General features: G+C 36.1%; 1 pseudogene and 1 gene segment (V, D, J or C); both read left to right on the forward strand.

The window, feature by feature from the left end:
• Window positions 1-2,207, forward strand: part of LOC129435097 (uncharacterized) — a 74,127-nt pseudogene extending 71,920 nt beyond the window's left edge.
• Window positions 2,208-9,729: 7,522 nt separating this feature from the next.
• LOC129435383 (immunoglobulin heavy constant gamma 2-like) lies at window positions 9,730-16,383 on the forward strand (the record flags this gene model as incomplete). The annotated part of the segment is given in 7 exon segments: window positions 9,730-9,793; window positions 13,101-13,394; window positions 13,547-13,840; window positions 13,964-14,266; window positions 14,362-14,667; window positions 15,612-15,766; window positions 16,229-16,383. Coding segments are annotated over 7 exon segments (1,428 nt in total), but the record flags the coding sequence as incomplete, so codon positions are not given.
• Between the last annotated feature and the right edge of the window lie 8,031 nt (window positions 16,384-24,414).

The following is a 24,414-nucleotide window of genomic DNA, read 5'->3' on the forward strand; positions in this document are numbered from 1 at the left end:
CAAGAACATCTTATTTTGTCTACTATTAAAGAAACTAATATAAACCTGCTGAACCTATAACTATTGCAGCTGTTTGAAGCTTTACATTCTGAACCAGTCAACTTCTGTTATATGGAACAGGGCAACAAAATTATTGCTATATTTTTTATTTTATTTCTATATTAACTCATTTAGACAGGATAAAAGATAATACATATTTTAATATGCATTCGAATATGCTAAACATGACAGAACTTTTAGTCTTGGATGAGGCAGCAGGCCTAAATCCTATTTGAGTTTGACTGTTATCAAAGAGTAGTTTGCCCATAAAATGCAACGCATATAGTTCTGGATTCTGGAATGGTGTTAGGAAATAAATGAACAAACAAATATTTGAATAACCTAAGGCATAGATATTCACAGCAACTGATAGCAAATTATAGCAGGTATAGGTTTGGGATTGAGCATTATATTTTCTCAGGAAATATTTTATTTGTTTCTCCAAACCACAGTTATAATTTAAAATATATTTGTCATTGTTGATTGCTTGCTTCTCATGTAACATTGTGTAGCACATTTAGACTGAGAATGAAGCTGCATAGTTCTGTGCTAATTATTTTATGGATTGCTGAAACCGCTACAGTTCTTTAACATTTAACAAGATTAAGTAGAACATTTGAATTTATGATATCCTATAAAAACTTATTTTCAGCTGAAACTGATGGCATCTCTATTATTTAGGTGCTTCATGTTAACTACAAAAAGTTACAATTTACAAAAGTAATAAAAGAAACAAATTAAGAACAAAAACAACTGTTTGACAGAGGCTCATAATAAATAATGTAAAAATACATATAATATAATATAACACTCTATGTTCTGTTTTTCATTAGTGCTCAGTAGAACTTCACACCATACAGGTATTAGACGTGATGCAGCAGGTATTGGTTATTGTACATGTATATATCACAGTGACTTGGGGTGGGGTGGCACTATGAAAAAGTTTCATACAAACACTAGTAACCAAGTATTGTTTGTCTGAAACCAATTTTTATTAAAAACAGTCTAGTCTACAAACTAGTATTTGTCATTTATGATATTTTAAATGTGTCTCTGTTTTCATTTCACTTTGTCTGACATGCTTTTGTTCGTTGCTCTCTTTTAATGTTATATCTGGTTTTTGTTATGTTCTTTGTTCTTCATGTTCGTATCGTTTTATTGCATGGGTCAAAAGCCATTATTACACATTATTACATGTCAGGTGATTATAAGAAATAAAAGACAAAAATATTTTAAGTTTTTTAAAGCTAAGACCTATGTGAATGCATGATACCATTTTTGTTATGCTGATTCATGTTTTGTCCTGTGTTTATTGTTGTGTCATTGTTTATTTTAATGCAGTCTAATGTTGTCGTTTTCATACTGAAACCTAAGATGCTTAAAGCACTTTCTGGCACATATGTGTTTTAGTATTGATTGTTTCTTTCTGTTGTGTTTTCTTTTACATTTCATACTAAATCTGTGTTTGCATGATTTAATCCAGCAATTATTTGAGGCTTTAAAATCTATACTTCATTGGGTACATAGTAATGCCACTTATTTTCCAGCTAGATATACAATTTAAATATTTTAAATACTGACATTTAATAAGCACAAAGATTAAATGTGTTCTAATGATACACTGTAAACTTGAATGAACTTTAACCAAAAATCTAAATATATTTTTTAGAAATATGCTTATGTAAACAAAAGGTTAGGCTAATTACCAAATGTGTTACATGAAGACACTGGTGTTGGTATTTTGGTATTTCATGTGTACATTAAAATGAAAATGAATATATGCTGTACAAGTGGCAACTATGTGCTTATACTGTATAACACAAACAAGAGGCCCAGTAAAAAAACTGAGTTTTAAAAATAGGATGACTTAAATGTATTATGTGTATTGGACACTATCTGTAATGTACATCATATATATGTATGTGTTTTCCTCAGATGAGCCTTCAAAACCTGAAACAGGCTTTGCATTACACTGTAATAAAGATGTTTCTGAGAAGGATGAGTTCAGAAGTCTCTGGTCTACTGCCACCTCATTCATCTTCCTCTTTTCTCTGACCTACATGCTCTTATCAGCCTATCTACGATAATCATAGTATGACTAAATAGGGTACAGAGCATTTTTTATGAAGGAGATTTATTTTAGATTACTGTTACTGTTGTACACTGTATGGAATATGCTGGGTTGTATTAATTTAAGTGTTTTGTATAAATAATTATTAATAATTACTTTATTTAAATAAATAAAATATTGATTGCTTTTCCATGTTTTTTGTTGTTGTTTTAGATGAAGCAGTGAAATTTTTGAAAATGAACACAAAGACTCAAAGTTTATTTACTTGCTTGTGATCATTGCTATGATTGAAAGAAAGCGCTCTCTTCTCGATCTTGTTCTGTGCTTGTTTATCTTTATTAAATGTGTATTTATTACTTCTTTAAGGATATTGACAAACATGCGGTCACTATCACACTGTTAAGTGTACTTCCCATATCATGTGTACTTTTTAAGTCATTCAGATTATATTTTTTTCATGTTGAATACTTTTAATATGATATTTTGTATTTTGTCAAAGCCTTATCACATTAAACGTTTTTGTATATTGGTAAATATATTTGTAGTTGTAAAAATAGTATATTGTTTACTGTGAAATATCTGCACATCTCCAAATAATGACTTAATTTCCCTTAGTTGTTGAGAATGGAAATAAAAACTTAGACATATAGGTAGACTATATTTTCTAAAAAGATTAGACTGTTATTATAAATATATTCTCTCTTTATTCGCTGTAGTAAACTTTGAATATTTTTTCTCTGGGAAACAGGGTGACCATTAAAGCATAAAATTTGTTGTGCACAGATGCACATCACACAGAGCATCTGCAAACTGTTGAGCCCTTCAGAAAACTGAGATATCTAATAACAGCCAAACACAGAAAAAATTTGTTACTAACAAAAACAATGTATACGCCTATGTAAACATAAAACTTGATATGCTCTGTTTTAGCAGTATTACTGTAAGTTCATGAAACCATTTTCAGGAAACACATTGCACACACAAACTAACCCACTTTGGATAAAAGCCTAAATTTAAATGGTTTGAACTTATCAGCGTATTGGAAGAGAAGGCCTACTCTAGTACCAAGAAAAGTCCAAAATTGTGAACTCTGTCAGTAGGGACTGCATTTAATGCAGTAGTTCATGAGAACTAAAACATGTGTATCCCTTACAAAATTTAACTATGAATTTACTACAGTAACCGTAATTCAATATCTATTTGTAGTAAAATCACACTTAACACAAGTTCAGCATTGTCTCACAGTAATAATAGTGTAAGCATAAAATGTCCAGTAAAACTATGGAATCATATAGATATTGTTTATTTGTTAAGGTCCAGATCATTGTGCTACTAAAAGCAGTGATTAAGGATGTGACAAAAAAACTTAGTAACAATCTAAAATGATCCTTTTCCATTTCATATCTGTCCACACCAAAACAATGACTTTTAGTTAATTACTTTTAGCCCTGATAGATAAAAAAATAAAATCAGTACAAACAAGAAATCTGAAACCATGTTAATACGAAATACAGCAGCAAACAAAAAAAGGTGTTGTGTCCATCAATAGTTTGTGAAGAAGTGTGCTGTATGAGGAGTATTTGAGGTTCCATGTATCACTGTGTATGGGGTGGCCACAGTGAATTATTAATTTCCTAAACATCACTTTAAAAGTGACAATACTTACCTCAGTGTGTCTTTAAAAATCTTTATGATCCACAAAAACAAGTGGCATTATTTATTTATTTTAAATAAAACAAGTGTTTATTTAAAAAAAAAAAACAGCGCGTACCTTCTCAGGAGCTGTTCCACAACTGTTGAATGATCTGCCGATTGTGACACGGTCTGCTGACTCTGTAGCTGTCTTTAAGACTTGGCTAAAAACCCATCTCTTCCGCCATTATCTCACTTCCTAATATGGGACTTACTATCTTTCTCTATTTTTCCTTTCCCTTTATCTGTACATTTCTTTAAAAAAATGCTAACCAACCCTTGGCTATACTGTGTTGGACTTGATGAGACTACTTCCAGTGCACTTATGTTTTGCTGTTCTTGTGTTGCTATAATTCCTTTTATTGTTTACCTCATTTGTAAGTCGCTTTGGACAAAAGCATCTGCTAAATGAATAAATGTAAAAGTAAAATGTAAATGTTAAATATTTAAACACTTCACTTGTTTGATAAAATAAATAAAGCCGTTGTTAGATTAAAATAATAAAAAATGCAATGACTGCAAATATAGAAGTGGCTCCTAAAGCATGGTATGTGCTGGTTGTGTTATGATACTAAAAATTGTCACATTTTTGTTATGGTGTGTACTTTTGTGTATAACTGGAGCACAGTAGAGAGGTTCATAATTTGGTTGTTAATGTCACAATAACATTTTAATTAACCAGAATTACATGAATGGAACTCTTCTGTGGTCTACACCAAATCAGCTATAGCAGTCTGTTCAGTGTGAAAACATGACTACATTGATTATGTATTTACACTTCACCGTGTAAGGTGATGAGTCCTTTTGTTCCCCTGTCTTCCCAAAGATGCTTGTTTCCAGTGGGCCCATGTTCGTAGGTCCCTGTTCTTGGTGGTTGCAAAGATCCTTGTTCTGGGGGTCTTGTTCCCAGTGGTCTTGTCTCCAGTGTCCCATGCCCAGTGGTCCACATCCTCTGTGGTCCCAAACCGGGGTGATTTTAGAGATTTCATTTTAGGGTGTCTCTGCCCCCCAATGAGAGTGGTACCTTAAAGTGTAAGGTTAGGTCTATATACAAAGAATGCCAGAGATAGAAATAAATGGGGTTGCTAGGGAGTGACCAAGGCTATATAAAAATGGCCTAACGAGTCCCCTGGTCCCAAAGATGCTTGTTCTGGTGATCATGTCTCCATTGGTTTTGTCTCCAGTGGTCCCCATTCTCTGTGGTCCCACTGATTGTCCTGTCTCCAGTGGTTCTGTCTCCAGTGGTTCCATGCCTGGAGAACATCTGACCGTTGCATTCAAAATCAACGTTTTTATACAGTTCAAAAACAATTATCTCATTATCTATACTGTAAAAATGTGCAGCATAAAATGTTTATGTTACTTTAACTTAAAAAGTAAAGTTAAACAAATTCAACTTGTTTTTTATAAGTTGTGTCAACTTTTTTAATCCAAAACTTAAACTAGTAGGTTAAATTGACTTGCCAAACCAAGTTGTTTTAACTTAAAGCTGCATATTTTTTTATAGTGAACTTTCTAACTGTGTCACAAGTACAACTTTGTCAGATTACAATCACAGTGAAATCAATGAACATCATTAATGTTTCATACAGGGTTATAATAAATATGATAAATTAATAAATACATGTTAAAAATACTAACTTACTTCTTTTGTTCAATCCAGATGATTGTTATTGACAATCAGTAATTTGTCGAGAATCACGTTATAAAGTAATCACGATGCAAGCACGGGTTTTTGTACGTGTGTATATTACAGTGACTGGCGGGGTGGCACTGTGATAAAACTCCATACAAAAACTTGTTTAACTAGAATATAAGTAATGTGTTTTTGTTTTGATAACAAAATTCATTAAAACCAGTGCTTTATAGGTATTTTGTTCAAGACAAAAAACTCAAAACATAATAGGCCTACTTTACCCTTATACTGTATCTATAAAAATTGGCAACCATCCTAACTAAATTAGGGAAAGTGCAAATATTGTTGGTTACACTTTATTTTGATAGTCCACTTAAGACATTTTACTAACTATAAATAACTTTGCAACTACATGTCAACTAACTTTCATTAATTTGCAACTGTATGTCAACCAACTGTCATTAGATTATTAGTAGACTAATGGTTAGTGTTAGGGAAGAGGTTATGGTTAGTAGAATAAGTTGACATGCACATGCAAAGATACTTATAGACAGTTTAATGTCTGTTGAGGGATCATCACAATAAAGTGTTAGTAGATATTAAGCAGACCATGAGTAATACTCTAAAGATTGGTAGTTAATAAGTAGTTGCAAAGTAACTTATAATTAGTAAAATGTCTAAAGTGGACTATTGAAATGAAGTGTTACCATATTGTTCTGCATTGCAATACTGTCTGCTTTGAACAGAGCCACAGACCTTCTATTTGTGTTCAGATGGGATAAAGAGCTAAACTGATAAACAAATAAAAGCCTAAAAGACAAACTCTCTCTTATATTGTATGCGTTCTCTCTAACTAAAAAAAAAGCATTAGTAATTTCCGTGAAGTGTGAATATATTGTGGTGGGGTGTTCTTAAAATTGAGATACTTTTACGGTAAGTGAAAGGACTTAAGATAATATGTTTTGTGAACAAATTTATAAAAATTGAGTTCATGCTTAAAACAAGAAAAAACACTAGTGGGTAAGAAAAAAATGAATAAAGTTTTACCTGGTTTTTAAGTCTTGATTTTAATTTTTTCTTGTTTGAAGCATAACATTTCTGATATACTGTAGGCTACTATACATTTCATACTGAACCTTTCTCAGTTTCGTGATCTGTTCTGTTGTTGTACTTGAATGTTTTTGTCCCTTGGGAAGAGGGTGAAGAGCTGCTGTGCTTTATTGCACATCGCAGCTACAAACGATTTATACTCAAGGAAATTTAGATATCCAAAAAATATATACTGTAGATTTGTGACAGTTTTAATTTAGATCTGTGATATCAGAAATAACTCTTTAGACTTGATGTGCTATCAGCAGGGATTTCTAACTGCATTAATTTAAAGTGTATTATGTGTATTCATCAGTGAAGGATCTGTATTAATAAATATACACATTTCTACAGTGCTTCTGTACACTCTAAAAACAAACGGTGCTAGCACTAAAAGGGGTTCACTGGCTATAATAATCATAGAGGAACATATTATGTAGCACCTGTGTAGCACTTGTGTAGAACCATATTGTGCTATATAGAACCATCGGATGGTTCTTTATAGGTGATTTACAGGTGCTATATAGCATTAAAAATTGTTCCCCTATGATTACAAGCTTTTAGTGCTATTTAGCACTATTTTTTATTTAGCAAATGTTTTGTATAGGTGATCATCTGAGCATAACAGTGGGTGCTTACTTCTGCTCTCATCACGACATCTGTAACTGTACACTGTAAAAAAATCCAACTTCAGAATGTTATCCCAACAGAGATAATTAAGTAAGTTGAACAAAGATTATTTGTTTAAGAAGGTCAATTTATTATTTTGTGTTTACTGAATAAAATTAGCATAATCATCCTGCTAACAAATATTATTTTGTTGACTGGACTTAGATATGTACGTTTTTGCCCAAATCGTTTACCCAACTTGCCAAACTGAGTAATCTGAACAAACAATAAAAAAACAATGGTCTGGGCTGCGTTCTCATGGCGTCAATATTTGACGACACTTGACCATGCGTCAATATGTTGACGCGGAGGGTATACCTTTCGCGTCATTTTTTGACGAACTGGGGACTTCAATACTATTAAGCCCGTTGCATTCTCTTTCCTATTTTCTTACCATTTTCTACCATTTTCGCGTCGGTTTAGGGTTAGATTTACATAATGACATCCCTACCCAAACCTTTCCCTAACCCCAATGCCAGGCGACAACTGTTTAATTTCGCGTACCCAATAGTATTGAAGTCCCCAGCTCGTCAAAAAATGACGCGAAAGGCATACCCTCTGCGTCAACATATTGACGCATGGTCAAGTGTCGTCAAATATTGACGCCATGGGTGTGAGACCGTGTTACGTTCTCCGATAAAGTTGTCTCTTAGCGCGTTACGAAGACTCAAAAGGTACACCTTAACTACAGGTATACATTTCCTACATGTGTTCTCCGAACTATACCTTAAGATGTTGCTTAATGTAAACCTTCTTCAGGTGCTGAATAGGTTGATATCGATTGCTCGACAATCAATTATTAACATGTAATAGGTTTCGCTGCGTTATGAGATAGCTGTGTTCTTTATTAACTCTTTCGCCGCCAACGTTTTTTTTTTTTTTTTTAAGTTGCCAGCCAGTGCCAGCATTTTTCATGAAGTTTAATGCCTTCCAGAAAATGTTCTTCTTTAAATATATAAACATGCAATAAACCAAATGAAAGAACAGTTTTTTCAAAAAAAAAAAAAAACAAACAAACAAACAAACAAAACAACTTTTCGTCCTACCTTCAGTAGTTCTTTTGTAATCAGCTCTTGAATATTGGTAGGTTTCTGCAAAAACACCACATTTTGAGCAAAAAGCAGAGATAAATCAATTTTTGTGATGGACTTTTCATAGGGATCCCATTCAGAGGGATCTTTTAAACAGACACGGACACACAGCCACTTGCCATAGGGCAATACTTCCGGATTTAAAAAGGTGCGGAAGGGCGCCACCTGGTGGATAATAGTGGTATTGTGGAAAGCCGAAAATACTCGTCATTGGCAGGGAAGCGTTTTCTCTTGATTGACGAGATAACTCGTCAATGGCGGCGAAAGAGTTAAAGAAACATTTTAGAAAAGTTAAATTTATTAGGAATATCATGACCCAGGTCCACGCCTGCCCCATGAACCAGGTCCACGCCTGCCCCATGACCCTGGACCGTCCTGGCCACACGACCCAGGACCAACTCTGCCCTCTGGACTAAACCCGCCTCAGCCACAAGGTCCTGAATTAGAAATAAACCTCCTTGCATATGGATTCGTCTCTTTCCCGCTTTGTGTAAAGCAGCCTACGTTACAATAACATTAACAAGAATTAATACATGTTTAAAAATTATACTGTTCATTGTTTGTTCATGTTAGTTAATGCATTTACTAATGTTTACTAATACAACCTTATTGCAAAGTGTAACCAATTTAATAAATAAAACATATAAGAGTTTTATTTATTTGGAGATTAAGGAATATGGCTCTTTTAATCAGGCCATTTAAACAATCAGTCAGTATACATGCTATCAGTATTTCGGGTGCTGAATAAAAAATATAGTGTTATGAACAATTGTCAAATTCAGAAATTAACATACAATTAATAAAGACTTTAATATTTGTGAAATGTATTAATTATCAAAGTTATCTATGATGATATTGTATGTTTTGCCAGATCTGATAGTAATAGAGAGTACATTTTCAATACTGTAAATTATACTTATTAAGATACTTATTAGGGTAATTTAACTGTAATCTCATTTGAGTTTCCACTGATTGTACTGTCTACTTGTATATTTTTAAACATCCTTTAGCATTCCTCTCAACTTTTTTAATGTCAACTACTGTAGGAAAATCTTCCTCTTCTCATCTACTTATTTTTCACAAGGTTTACAATACATCTCTCTGTTTTCTTTTTTCGCTTATTCCCTTCACTCTTCCTCTTTATTATTATACAGAACATGACACATTTTATGCATAAATAAGTTATGATAGTACACTGCATTTACTTTTCTCAGAACATTAACCCAAAATAGGATGTCATTTGAAAACATAAAGTGGACAGTTGTGTTAATTAGAAAAAGTGTTTAATGGCTGTTATGAGAGCTTCGACCTTTGTTTTGAGAAATGTGTGAAACTATTTTTGTGTAAAGATTTGCTATAATATGGCAGTGTTTTCGGTGATACTGTATTTTTTTTTTTTAAGTTCATAGACTTGAGGATGAAGGTTTTTGCACATCGGGTAACGTCTGACTTATCATTGTGATGCTTTTGACTACTGGGGTAAAGGCACACAAGTGACCGTCACAAGTAAGTAATTTACTTCTTTTACCTTTATTTGGTATTTCTTACACATTTAATTTAATAAGCTTAAGTCTGTTTTTGTAGAAATCAAATGTATTCATGTCAGAACGAAACATTACTTTCATTTCACATGTTATGTTTCTTATTCGTACGAGACATTCTTTTATAGCATTGTGGTGATATCATTTAAATATTTAAAAATAATAGGATAATTGTTTATTAAAACATGATTAGTTAGCCTAAATTTAGTATTCCTGTATAAGGTCCGTATTCGTATGCTGTTTTCATTATTTTGTTATTTTTATATGAGATTTTGACACAGATGGACTCGCTGTGAAAACAAATCTTCCCTAAATGTTTAAGTTGAAGCAAACTAATTGTGCAAGTGATTGTAACATACTTTAAACATATTTTAAAATTTGGCTAAGTAATTTCGACTTGTTTTTATTATTTACAAATTTTAACAAATTAAAATTGCTTAACTTAATCTAACATGTTAAAGCATCGAAAACAATAAGTTTGCTTTTACTTAAAATTTGAAAGGCAGCTAAGAAATTTACACTCTAAAAATGGTGGGATATTTTCAATCCATTGAGTCAAAAAGGTACAAACACAGCAGGTGTGTTAAAAATAACCCAGCAATCTTAAAAAAATGCTTACAAAAGCTAAATACACAAGTTGCTTTAGTTTAGTATTCAAAGCCCATTTTCTGTGTTCTGGGTAAGGCTAATAGGCTGTATATTCGTTAAATACTAAGAACTAGACTTATGCGAATAGCTTTAAACTACTGTATAGCACTGTGATAGTTATTTTGACTACTGGGGTAAAGGCACACAAGTGACCGTCACAAGTAAGTCCCTTTATCCATCTAATTGTCTACTTAAATGTTAGTTGTGTATTAATGTGATTTTGTGTTTCTATTTATCTTTGTGTTCACAATTATTTGAAATAATTATTATAATAGCTGCACTGTAAAAAAAATTTGCAGCATTTTTGTCAAATCAAAACATATTTTTATGTTGCTTTAACTTAAAAATAAGTAAAAAATGTCAACTTAAATTTAAGTTATGTCAACTTTTTAAGCCAAAACTTAAAATAGTAGGTTAAATTGACTTGCAAAACCAAGCTGTTTTAACTTCGTGCTCCATGTTATTTTTTAGTTATTGTATAGTTATATAAACGCTAGCTAATTGTTTGTATTTCTGTATGTTTTCTGTTTGGGATTTTTCACGAGATATAGAATCTCTTTTAAAGGTTTATTTCACAATGGCTTTTCGCATACGTTTAGTTTATTATTCCCACAGTGCAAGTGAAGTGTTTTAACTGTATAATGTAGATGATGAAGTCTTTCAATACTAAATTAAAATGATTTAATCTTTAAATGAAGAGTTTCGTTGCAAAGAGAAATTTTTCAGAAATCTCGTTTTTTGGTTGTGCATTCCAATTAATATCTATTCAACTGCAGTTGGTTTGTTTTGATTTAAACATTCATAACTTAAAAAATACACCTAAGTAGCACCACAAAACTAAATAATAACATGATAACATAATAATAAACATGTTTTGACAAAAAATGTATCTTGTTTTGCAACGAAACTCTTCAAATATTGTCCCATACAGCAAAACAGTACATTTTTTCCAGCCAAAAACATGTTTAAGATTTAAATACATTTTTTGGGAAGTAAAGCTTAACACAATACATTTTTGAAGTTGAAAATATATCTAGTTTTATCCTTCATATATTAACATGTATTTAAAAATGTATTTGAGGGGCAAGCAAATACATTTCTAATTTTACAACACACTAAGAAATTATATTGATTTTAACACATTGTTTATGTTATCCTATTTAAGAGATTATGTGTTATTTTAACACACCATGTGTCATTTCGTGTTGAATTTGAGTTCAAATAAATAAAAGGGACAACATAAGATGTGTTAAAACAACACAAAGGGTGTTGTTCCAAAAATAACACAGAGATGTGTTAAGTTAAGGACAACTCATTAGATGTTTAGACATAAAAAAATAATTATTTTTAATTATATTATATTAATCTTAATTTAAAATCCTCTTGCACTGACATATCTTAACATGCATAAGTGCCATTGTTTTGTCTCATGATAGACACCAGTAATGTTTTTTTATAAGGTTCGTTTGTAAAAACGACCTAAATGTTCTAATATAACTATGGCCTTTATATTTTTACCCCAAGTATTAATTACCACAATGCATATTTTGTTTGGGGAGAATTTTTTAAAAGCAATATGTTGAGTCAATTTTTTACTTTTAGTTTTCACTTTTTTTAAATATTATTTTTTACAGTGTTTATAATGTTGCAATTTCGTTTTTTCTTTTTCATTAATGTTGTTTCTGCTGAAGGACGTTTTAACACATTCTGTTCAAACCAGGACAGACAACAATAATTTTTTTCTTCTAATGTGACATGACTGAAATATATTAGTGGCAAAATGTATTTTTAAATGCTTTAAAATATTTATAAAAATATACAAAAAGTGGCCAAATAATATATTGATAGAAAATATATGTACATAAATACATTTAGAAATATATTTTTTGTATATTTTGTATATTTTTAAATATATTTAATAATATGTTTAAAACTGTATTTTCTCAGCATATGGTGAACATCGCACGGAAAAGATCTCTATATTACAAAGAAACAAACATATCTTACATATCTTGCAAGTGTGGTCATATTTATTAACGTTAGTTAAATGCGTGTGTTGAGATAAACTAACAATGAACAATACTTCTACAGCATTTAATCTAAGTTCTTAAGCAGCAGAACTATTTTGATAAAGGAGGTACAACTAAATAGAATATATTTCTTTGTTCTGTTGAACATAAAGGAAGATATTTTGAGCAATGTTTGTAACCAAATATTTCTTTTTGAGCCCCATTGAATTCCATTGTAGGAAAAAAATTACTGTGAAGTCAATATGGCTCAAAAACGGTTTGCTTACAAACATTGCTCAAAATATCTTCCTTTGTGTTTAGCAGAAAAAAGAAATGTATACAGGTTTGTAACAACATGAAGGTGAGCAAATTATGACAGACTTTTCATTTTTGGGTGAAGTATCCCATTAAAATATGGTGTATATTTTTTCATTAGTCAATGCACAATGAGCTAAAATGAACGAGCATCCAATTTGTATTAATTATGTTCAATTTTACACAGCAAAATGTTAAAACAATCCAATCTTTTTTATTTGAGTGTAACTATAAAATTTCAAGATTTTGACTGGTTCAAGAATATCTGTGTGTAATAAACTGTGGTTTCTGTATTTTCAGATGATGAACCTAAAAAACCTGTAGTGTTCAAGATGTCTGAGTGTACTACTTCAGCTACCCAAACGCTTGGCTGTTTGGCCTCTGAATTTTCTCCTGCTACAGCACTCAGTTTCAAATGGACCGATCAAAGCGGAAACACCTTGACTGATTTTGTCCAACACCCTGCAGTAGAAATTAATGGAAAGTCACTGAAAATCAGTCACATCACTGTTACAGAAAGTCAATTAAATGAAACCAGTATAACATGTCAAGCAGTGCACCCTTCAGAAACTGTTAATGAAACATTCCCAAGAGGTAATTAGAGACATTAGCATTTTTATACAACATTTAAACAAACATAATGAATAGATGAAGCAAATGAGAAAATGAGGTATACTTTCTTTAGTTAAAATTTTGAATGTCTTCCACATAGTTGTTTACTTGTCTCAGAATATATGTTGTTTTAGTTATAGCCCAAGCACCAACCCTGAGCCTGGTCCCTGTAATAACTCAGAAAAGTACATCTGTCATGTGTGTTATTGAGGACTTCCACCCCAAAGCCCTCACTGTACAATGGATGGAAAATAATATCATTATGGACAATCAAACAAAACCGTACTACATTCAGGATAAAGATACAGGTCTTTACACAGCAAGGAGTCTTTACAAAGTAAGCAGTGAATCATGGAACAAACATACTGAATACACCTGTAATGTCACGCACATGGGCCAAGTGAAACATGTGACAAAAAACATCAAAGGTAAATAATTATATTGCTCAATTGCAATCTTTCCCAAATGTCACCAACCTAATTACACCATTTTGTCACCACCATAAATGACACCATTCTGACATTTAAACATTTTCACACACTCTTCTGTAGCTACGTTAGAGCTGACCCTGAAGTCACCAATACAGAGAAACATATTCCTCTTCGGTGACGTGATCTTGCAGGCTGTTGTTTCTGGAAATGAATACAAAGCAGTGGAAGATGCCTCAGTGTCATGCGACGTGGAAAAAGAAGCTTTAATCTTAACTACAGCTGAAATACAATCACAAGCCAATTCACAGTTTCAGAAAATCTACAATGTCACTGTTAATAGAGATAAATGGTTTGATGGGAAAATGGTCACCTGTACTATCAGTGACAAAAACATAAAGCAGGAGATCCGTTTTAATAAAGGAGGTAATTCAACAATTGAATTATTAGAATTTTGTGATTGACTTTGCCATATGTAATTGAATTATTTAATGATTCATTATCTTCCCTTTTAAATTCAGATTCAAAGAAACCCAGTGTTGTCTTTTATGAACAACAAAGTGACAGCACAAACCCTTCACACATCTCTCTGGTATGTGAGGTCAGCAGCCCTCAACTTGGTGATGTTTATATTATGTGGAAAGTAGATAATGGAAAATATGAGGAGGGTTATACCAGTGCTCCAATCCGTCGAAAGGACTCCACATCTGTCATCAGCTTATTTGAAGTGTCTGATAAACAGTACAAAGAATCTATGATCTCGTGTGCAGTCGTGCATGCCAACATGGACAATACAAGATCACCATTAATTAAGCCAGCAAGCAAAAGTAAACCGTCATGTCATCCTTGCCCTGCTTGCCCTGCTGATTATAGTTAATGATATTTTCAATGTGATTATGTTTTTATCTCACTTAAATTATCTGACATGCTTTTGTCCTATTGCTCTTATTATGTTACAGTATGTACCTTTGATCTTTTGTTATGTGTTTTGTTCTTCATGTCTGTATCACTGTACTGCATGGGTCAAACACCAATGCTACACCAAAAACATGTCAGGTCAATTTATAATAAATATAAGACAAAAATATTTAAAACTTTTTAAGCAATGATTTATGATGACCGATGTGAATATGTGATACAGTTTTTGATGTGCTGATTCATGTTTTGTCCTGTGTTTATTTTAATGCAGTCTAATGTTATGTTTATACTCAATGAAAGATGCTTTTACACCAAACCACTTTTTGGCAAATATGTGTTTAAGTGTTGATCGTTTCTTTCTGTTTTGTCTTCTTTTACATTTTTGCTAATAAATCTGTGTTTTGCATGATTTAGTCCAGCATTTATTAGAGGTTTGAAAATGTATGCATGGTTCATCTCAAAGCCATATAATTTGGAAACACAGCATGTGTAGTAATGCCACTTGTATTCCATCTAGAATTACATTTTCTTAATATTGATATTTACCAAACACATAGAGAAAAGGTGTTTTGAGTATGTCTAGGTTCATTAAAGTTACAGTGTTTACTTATGCAGAACTTATGCACATTTAAACAAAGGTTATGCTGTTGCACTATGACCAAATGTGTTTCATGTGCACATTCAAAATGAAAATAAGTAAATTCAGTGGCAGCCGTGTGTTAATGTAACACAACGAAGGTTAAACAAATGGTTTTGAGTTTAAAGTGTAGGATAACTCAGATGTATAATATGTGTATTAAACAATATGTGTGATGTACGTACCGTTCATGTACATTTATGTGTTTTTTCTCAGATGAACCTCCAGAACCTGAAACAGGCTTTGCATTACACTGTAATGAAACTGGTTTGGAGGAAGATGAGTTCAGAAGTCTCTGGTCTACTGCTACCTCATTCATCTTCCTCTTCCTCTTTTCTCTGACCTACAGCGCTCTTATCACCCTATCTAAGGTAATCTGTCAAATATTATTAAATAAAGTACAGAACATTTCAAATGGAGAAGATCCACTCTGGATTACTGTTGCTATTGTACAACCCAACAAGAAATAGCCATAATTTCACTGTCTAGGTTAATAGACCCGATATAGTCTGGTTATGAGAAACCCACTTCTAGCCATGTCATTTTTGCCTAAATAATTTGTGAAATGTATGAAATTCCATCATGTAGGCAAAGTCAACAATGATTGCAAAGTGTTTGTTTTTTATTTATTTATTTTTGGGATATGGTTACACATTCATTACTGTACATTTCCTCTGACAGCCCAAAATTTTATCTACACATTTGGGCTGTGTTTGGGCTGTGTTTGTCTTTTAAACACAAAATCGCTTGTTGGGACTGTACATGGAATGTCCTGGGTTTTATGTAATTGAAGTGTTTATTTTAAATTATTATAATTATTGTCTGTTTTTTAGATGAAGCAGTGAAAATCTTAAGAAAAGAAAATGAAGACTCAGAGGTTATTTTTTTCTTTATGATCATTGTAAATTTATTTTTTTCTCTCATGTTTTGTACTTTTCTTTGTTTTGTATTTTTGGTCATCATTGTATAAGCTCATTGAGATTTCTGTAATTATATTATTTGTTATATTATTGACAATTATGCAGTCATAATTAATAAATCGACATGTGAAGGTTTTGTCCAAGAAGTAGAATAGTTTTGTTTAATGTAAAATATATTCAAATCATTTCAGATCTTTCATTTGTTCAGTGTAAAAACAGAAAATGTGTGCAAATAAAATATTTCCTAGAAAAGCTGTAACAGAAATATACTTTCTCTAACCATAACTGTTTGAACACAATGATGACGTGACAATATATTTTGGCATTGGAAGAATTTTGCAGAAAAGGAGGAGTGGCGATTGTTTTGGGAAAAAAATGAGAAAAGATGACAGAATATCACGTTGGATATTGGATTTTGCATAACATTGAGAATTTACTTTTTTGGCGGTAACTCTTTTTTTAACTCTTTCCCCGCCAGCGTTTTTAAAAAAAAGTTGCCATCCAGCGCCAGCGTTTTTCATGATTTTCACAAAATTTTAATGCCTTCCAGAAAATGTTCTTCTTCAAATATATCATCCTACCTTCAGCAGTTCTTTTGTAATCAGCTTTTGAATATGGGTAGGTTTCTGCAAAAACACCACATTTTGAGCAAAAAGCAGAGATAATTCCATTTTTGTGACGGACTTTTCATAGAGATCCCATTCAGAGCGATCTTTAAAACAGACACCGACATGAAGCAGCTTGCCATAGGGCAATACTTCCGGGTTTAAAAAGTTGCGGAAGGGCGCCACCTAGTGGATCATAGCGGTATTGCGGAAAGACGGAAATACTCGTCATTGGCGGGGAAGCGTTTTCTCTTGATTGACGAGATATCTCGTCAATGGCTGGGAAAGAGTTAAATGGGGGGCAGTTGTAGCTTAGTGGTTCGAGGCTCACGACTGGCAGGTTGCGACTGTGGTCGCAATATATATAGGAAAGTTGATGTTTACTCAGTGTATACCATTAGTCAACTAAATTAATAATAACATGGCAAAGATGAATGCACATTTATATATTGATTCAATAGATTTATTGCATTTTATGGAAAAAAATTATCAGTTTATATATTGAATCTTTGAAAATCAAATTATGGATTTGAATTTTTTTATGTTTCTATAACCTTAAGATGTTATGTGAAAGTTTGTAACAGAAAATAGTGTTTTTTATCTTGTCACTTTCCTAGTATAAAAAACATGTTTTTACCAAAATTAGTCAAAATGGATTTATTGCGTTTTGGATCCAAACTCTTCATGTGTAGTAACAAAACAATCAACCATCTCTGTTTAACAACATTATGTAACAAATCCGTCGACATTTGATGCATTAAGTCAGAGCAAAATCTCTCCTTGGGCACAAAGTAGTTATTCAGAACCAAAATACTTTGTAAACAGGGTAAGTCACCGAATAAATTTCATGTTAAGTTCATGTCCTCTGCCAGCGCCCACGGAGTCCGAACGGGTACTATAGTCACAGGGCAAGTGCATCCATGAGCAAGGTCCAGCTGGCAAGCCCCAATGTTCGGTGCACTCACCCAGAGCCGGTCACCTGCCCGAAGTCCCAGACAAACAACATGCTAACATTGTTCGGTGCACTTACCCAGAGCCGGTCACGCTCTCTAAATTCCAAATGAACAACATGCTAATTATGTTCACAAACAATGCCATAGTCTCTATCCGGAGAAATGTGCATGTGTGTGTACGTGCGAAGCTAGCAAGTCACTGGCAATTCAGTGGATATGAGGCAGGATCATTCTGTTTTAGAGGTTCATAAAGCCCTTAAAACCTTAGATCCGAGAAACGGGGTTGTTGTGCCCCCATACACAGTTTTTTATTAATTTAATATATATCAAGAATAATAAATATAAATTAAACATTGAATGTTTCATGACTTTTAATGTAATCAAATGAGGAAAATATAGTTGATATATGTTTTTTATTAATTAATTTAAAATATACCAGTTTCTCTGATTGGTTGTATTGCGGCATCTCATGCGTCTTTACGTCTTTAGCATATTAATGTGACTTGATACTAGCAACGTGTTTTTTCGCAGCATTTTATGGATCGTGTAAAATATGGATATTTGAACATTTAGAATGAACCAGCACCGCCTGCTCCATCTGACTTCATGCAAACACCAGTTGGCTCAAACTCTGAGATTAGGGCCTACAAGGTCGAGGCGGAATTTTCAAATCTACAGGACACTTTTTAACTCATTCACCGCCATTGACGAGTTATCTCGTCATTTATGAGTTCATATTTAACTAATAAAAATGCCTTTCTGGACGAATTTCAAAGTGAAAGTGTAATAACCGCTTTTATCCACCAGATCGCACCAAAACGAATTTATCAAAAACGGATGTTAAAAAGATTTTAAGATTTATTTTAAATGCCTTTATGTTTGATAGTCATTCTGAGTCTGATCTCTAACATAAATTCCTTTAAAAAAACGCAATTTTTAAGCTTTTTGCTCAAAATGTTGTATTTTTGAAGAGAAATATCCATATTTCAGTGGTTAAATTAAGTGGAAAAAGTAAATATATGATGAAACGTTTTTTCCCCATTTTGTTTGTTTGTTTGTTTGTTTATTGTTTGTTTGAAAGCAGAGGGTGTGTTCTTTAATTTGATATAATTTGTATGTTTATATATTTATAGAAAATAATTTTTCCTGCAAGGAATTTTGTGAAAATTTAGTTAAAATCACAAAAATGCAGGTGGGCAACTTTTCTCAAAAAGGCTGGCGGTGAATGAGTTAAAGGAAGTTTAATGTTCGTACACGCTGCCTTCAGCTTTTTTAAAGGTAAGTTAGCGTTGTTTTAATTTACATAAGCCTAAATGTGAAGTGTGGCTGTAGACCGTTAACAGCATTGTGACGTGGTTATGGTAATACTGAGTAGTTTGGGATCATCTGCACTTTATATGGGAAATGAGCCTGGCACCGGCTCTGCCGAGAAAGCATATACATATCTTTTTAATCTTACGTTGTAAACAAGGAAATCCCAAAAATATGGAAATCTGCCTTTGTGCTCCCTGTTTTAAAAGGGGGTGATCCAGCAAATTTAAATAATTATAGACCAATTTCTAACTTATCGGTACAGGCTAAAGTTCTTGAAAACCTTGCGAGTTATCAACTTAAGTAGTTTCTATATAACAATGCTATCTTATCAACTTATCAATCAGGCTTCAGAAAAAACACAGTACCATTACAGCTGCACCGAAGGTGGTTAATGACATTTTTGTGGCCCTTGATAAAAATAAACATTGTGGATCACTTTTTGTTGATTTGTCTAAAGCGTTCGACACAGTTTATCATGGTGTTTTAAAAATTAGGCTGCTTAACTTTCTGAGAATGCTGTTGCTTGGTTTTCTAACTACCTGAGTGATAAGCCGTGGATTAAATATGATGGTCTATGTTCAGATTTTGTATTCATCCTCAAGGGTGTCCCACAGGGCTCTGTATTTGGGCCACTTTTATTTACTATTTATATTAATAACATTGGGCAACAAGTGTTTGATGCTAATTTTCATATTTATGCTGATGACACTGTCCTATATTGCAGTGCGGCTACTCTTGATAAGGCCATTCAGGATTTGAAAAATGCGTTTATTGCTATCCAAAACACCCCACTTCAGCTCAAGCTCATTCTAAATGCTGACAAGACCAAACTCATGCTGTTTACCAGCTCTAGAAGTAGACCACAATACATCCCTAAGGTTGTCACACTTGAGGGTGGTGAGATTGAAATTGTAAGCTCTTATAAATACTTGGGAATTTTGATTGATGACTCCCTGACTTTTAACATGTGGAGAACCTAGTGAAAAAGCTCTGTCACTGGTACACATTCATATACAAAGTAATTATTGGGCTGGCCCCACTATACCTGCGTTTTCTAATTAGGCATAAACGTGTTGGTCAATGTCCCCTTTACTCACAGGATCTTGTCTTGCTGGATATCCATAATGTCCATATGGAAATAGAAAAAAGGGCTTTTGTATATGCTGCAGAATGAGCTTAAAATGTACTTTTATTTACCTGAATACTTTTAAGACAAGAATGAATGACATAAAAACTGACTCTCTAAAATGTAGATGCTTTTAACTTAACGTCTCGGTTACATATGTAACCCTCGTTCCCTGAAGGAAGGGAACGGAGACGTCACGTCGTGACCGACGAATTGGGAACCGCTTCGCGGGTGACCTATCTGCTTCGAGAAACCTTTAAAACGCCAATGAACTTGGCATGCAGATAATTGCATCTGCCGGCGCCGCCCCGCCGCACAGCTATTTAATGAGCGGCAGGTGCAGTTATCAAATCAGCTATTTTTTGCTGAGAAAGCTGGCCAGAAAGAAAAAATTGTCCGGCCGATATCAGCAGTGGAACAGCAAACTGTGGCGACGGGACGTGACGTCTCCGTTCCCTTCCTTCAGGGAACGAGGGTTACATATGTAACCGAGACGTTCCCTTTCAGTCGGTCACTACGACGTCACGTCGTGACCGACGAATTGGGAATCCCTACCAAAGCGCCACTGAAGCTGACCCCTCCAGTGCCTGCGTAAACCCTCCGACTCTCCTCTTTAAGGGAACGGAAATGGGGTTGAAGCAGAGGCCGGTCACTACTTGTTCCTTAACCCACGATAGTGACTAGGCGAACTGGGAAGCGAACTCGTCAGGCGGGACTAAGATCGCTGCGGAAGAAAAACCCTCTAGGGGTCTACCACTAAGGTGATGGATAAAAAGACACGAGGTCTATAAAAAATACACTCTCTTAGCAACACTAGAGAGGCGCGGAACGAACTCCGCTAAGGGAAACGTGGTAAATCACAAACTTTCCACGGAAATACTCACAAAGAAACCACTAGGGGGCGCAATGTGGGCGCTAGCCTCACCCAGATAGTCAAGAATACATCCAGTGAGAGGCTGGCAGCCGATGCTCCGCAACATCGGCCGCCAAGCGGTGGAAAAAGACAAAAAACATTTTTTGTAAAGTTTTTGCCATAATGGCCTTCCATACTGGTGCGGTTTCTGCGCAGCCAAAAAGAAAGGCTCCAAGCCGACACAGGAGCCGTTCCTCGATGTTCTCACTGATCTGATGAGAGAACTCGAGAGGATACCGGCTCAACACGAACACTGTAGAATCTAGTGAACGTATTAGGTGTCGCCCAGCCAGCAGCTCTACAAATATCTGAAAGCGAGGAACCACGAGCCAAAGCCCAAGATGAAGCCACGCTTCTGGTTGAATGGGCTCTCAAACCAAAAGGGCAGGGAATGCCCTGTTTCTCATAAGCCAGGGCGATTGTGTCTACAATCCAGTGAGACATCCTCTGTTTAGTGACAGCTCTCCCTTTCTGCTGACCACCGTAACAGACAAAGAGCTGCTCTGAGGTCCGAAAGCTTTGAGTGCGATTCACATACACACGTAGTGCACGTACAGGACATAACAAAGCCATAGCTGGGTCTGCCTCTTCCAAAGGCAGAGCTTGTAAGTTCACCACTTGATCCCTAAAGGGAGTGGTGGGAACTTTAGGCACGTAGCCCGGCCGGGGTCTCAGTGTAACGCTGGATTCAGCCGGCCCGAACTGAAGGCACGAATCGTTGACCGAGAATGCATGAAGATCCCCTATCCTCTTAATAGAAGCCAGTGCGAGGAGCATCAAAGTTTTCATAGTGAGAAACTTGACACTCACCGTCTGCAGAGGCTCGAACGGGCAGTCCCTGAGAGCGTTCAGCACCATGGACAGGTCCCAAGGAGGAATAGAGGGAGGACGCGAAGGATTGAGCCTCCGTGCACCTCTTAAAAACCTAATGACCAGATCGTGCTGACCCACAGATCTACCGTCTATGGGTGCGTGATGCGCGGATATTGCCGCGATATCTACTTTAATAGTAGACGGTGACAGCCTCTTCTCCAAGCGGTGCTGGAGATATGAAAGCACAATATTGATCGGGCATTCTCGGGGGTCCTCTCGTTGAGAAGTACACCAAACAACAAACAGGTTCCATTTCAGCGTATACGCCTGTCTCGTAGACGGCGCTCGCGCTGCAGCGATGGTGTTAGATACCGCCGGGGGTAAATCACCTACAACCTCCGCGCCCCGTCCAGAGACCACACATGGAGGTTCCACAGATCGGGACAGGGGTGCCATAATGTGCCCCCTTCTTGAGACAGAAGGTCCCTCCTCAGGGGAATCCTCCAGGGAGGGGCTGTCGCGAGGAGAGTGAGCTCTGGAAACCAACTCCTGGTGGCCCAATATGGAGCAACTAAAAGAATTTTCTCCTCGTCCTCCCTGACTTTGCACAATGTCTGTGCAATGAGGCGCACTGGGGGAAATGCGTATTTGCGAAGACCTCTCGGCCAGCTGTGCGCCAATGCATCCACGCCGAGTGATCCCTCGTTCAGTGAATAAAATAGGTGACAGTGGGTTGTTTCTGGAGATGCAAACAGATCTATCTGCGCTCTGCCGAAACGTCTCCAAATCAGCTGGACCGATTGAGGGTGGAGTCGCCATTCGCCGGGGCGCGCTGCTCGGGAAAGCGCGTCTGCCGCTACGTTGAGCGACCCCGGGATGTGAATGGCACGAAGAGACCTCAGATTCTTCTGACTCCAAAAGAGGAGATGGCGGGCGAGATGCGACATGTGACGAGAGCGCACTCCGCCTTGGCGATTGATATACGCAACAGTCGCAATGTTGTCTGTGCGAACTAATACATCTTTGCCTCTCAACTCGCTGCTGAAGCGGACGAGCGCAAGATATACAGCCCACAGTTCTCGGCAATTTATGTGCCAATGCAGCTGGGGTGATATCCATACTCCTGAAGCTGCAAGCTCGCCATACGTGGCTCCCCACCCCGTGTTGGAGGCATCTGTGCATACTATTGCATGTCTGGAGACCTGTCTCAGTGGCACCCCCGCCCTGAGAAACGCTGGGTCTGACCACGGGGTGAAAGTGAGACGGCATTTCGGTGTGATCGTGACACGGTGAAAGCCGGTTAGCCACGCTCTCCTCGGGACTCGGTCGTGAAGCCAATGCTGAAGCGGTCTCATATGCAGCAAACCGAGTGGCGTTACAGCCGCGGCTGCAGCCATATGCCCCAGTAATTTCTGAAATTGTTTCAGAGGGACCGCAGTCTTGCCCGAAAACGTATTCAAGCAAGCCAGAATTGACTGAACGCGCGCCTCCGTGAGGCGTGCTGTAAGATTGACCGAATCCAATTCCATGCCGAGAAAAGAGATCTTCTGTGTCGGGCACAGTTTGCTCTTCTCTCGGTTGACCTGAAGACCGAGACGGGCGAGGTGTTTGAGCACCCGATCTAGATGAGTGCAAAGCATTTGACGCGACTGTGCTATAATGAGCCAATCGTCGAGATATGCCAAGATGCGAACACCGCTCTCTCTGAGAGGTTTTAAAGCACCCTCTGCCACTTTTGTGAAGACGCGGGGAGAGAGAGAGAGCCCGAACGGTAAGACTTTGTACTGATATGCTTTTCCCTCGAACGCAAAGCGGAGAAACGGCCTGTGCCGGGGAAGGATTGAGACATGAAAGTACGCGTCCTTCAGGTCGATGGCTGCAAACCAATCCTGTGGGCGAATGCATTGAAATATGGTTTTCTGCGTAAGCATTTTGAACGGCATCTTGTGAAGTGCTCGATTCAGAACGCGCAGATCCAGGATCGGTCGCAACCCGCCGCTTTTCTTGGGTACAATAAAGTAAGGGCTGTAAAACCCTGACCTCATCTCGGCTGGAGGAACCGGCTGAATCGCGTCTTTCGCCAATAAGACAGCAATTTCTGCACGTAGTACGTGCGCATCGGCGGGTTTCACTATAGTGAAACGGATGCCCGTAAATTTGGGAGGTCGCCGGGCGAATTGTATCGCATAACCAAGACGGATCGTGCGTAAAAGCCAGCGCGACGGACTGGGAAGTTGTTGCCAAGCTTCCAGATACCGGGCGAGGGGAATTAACGGCACAATCGTAGTACCCGCGGCGAGCGGAACGGCGGTGCTCGATGACGCGCTCTCTTGGGCTGCGTTGACATGTGTATTGTGAGAATGAGCACTCACCTG

The sequence above is a fragment of the Misgurnus anguillicaudatus genome, chromosome 19 (assembly GCF_027580225.2).
Source record: "Misgurnus anguillicaudatus chromosome 19, ASM2758022v2, whole genome shotgun sequence".
In the NCBI taxonomy this organism is placed as follows: domain Eukaryota; kingdom Metazoa; phylum Chordata; class Actinopteri; order Cypriniformes; family Cobitidae; genus Misgurnus; species Misgurnus anguillicaudatus.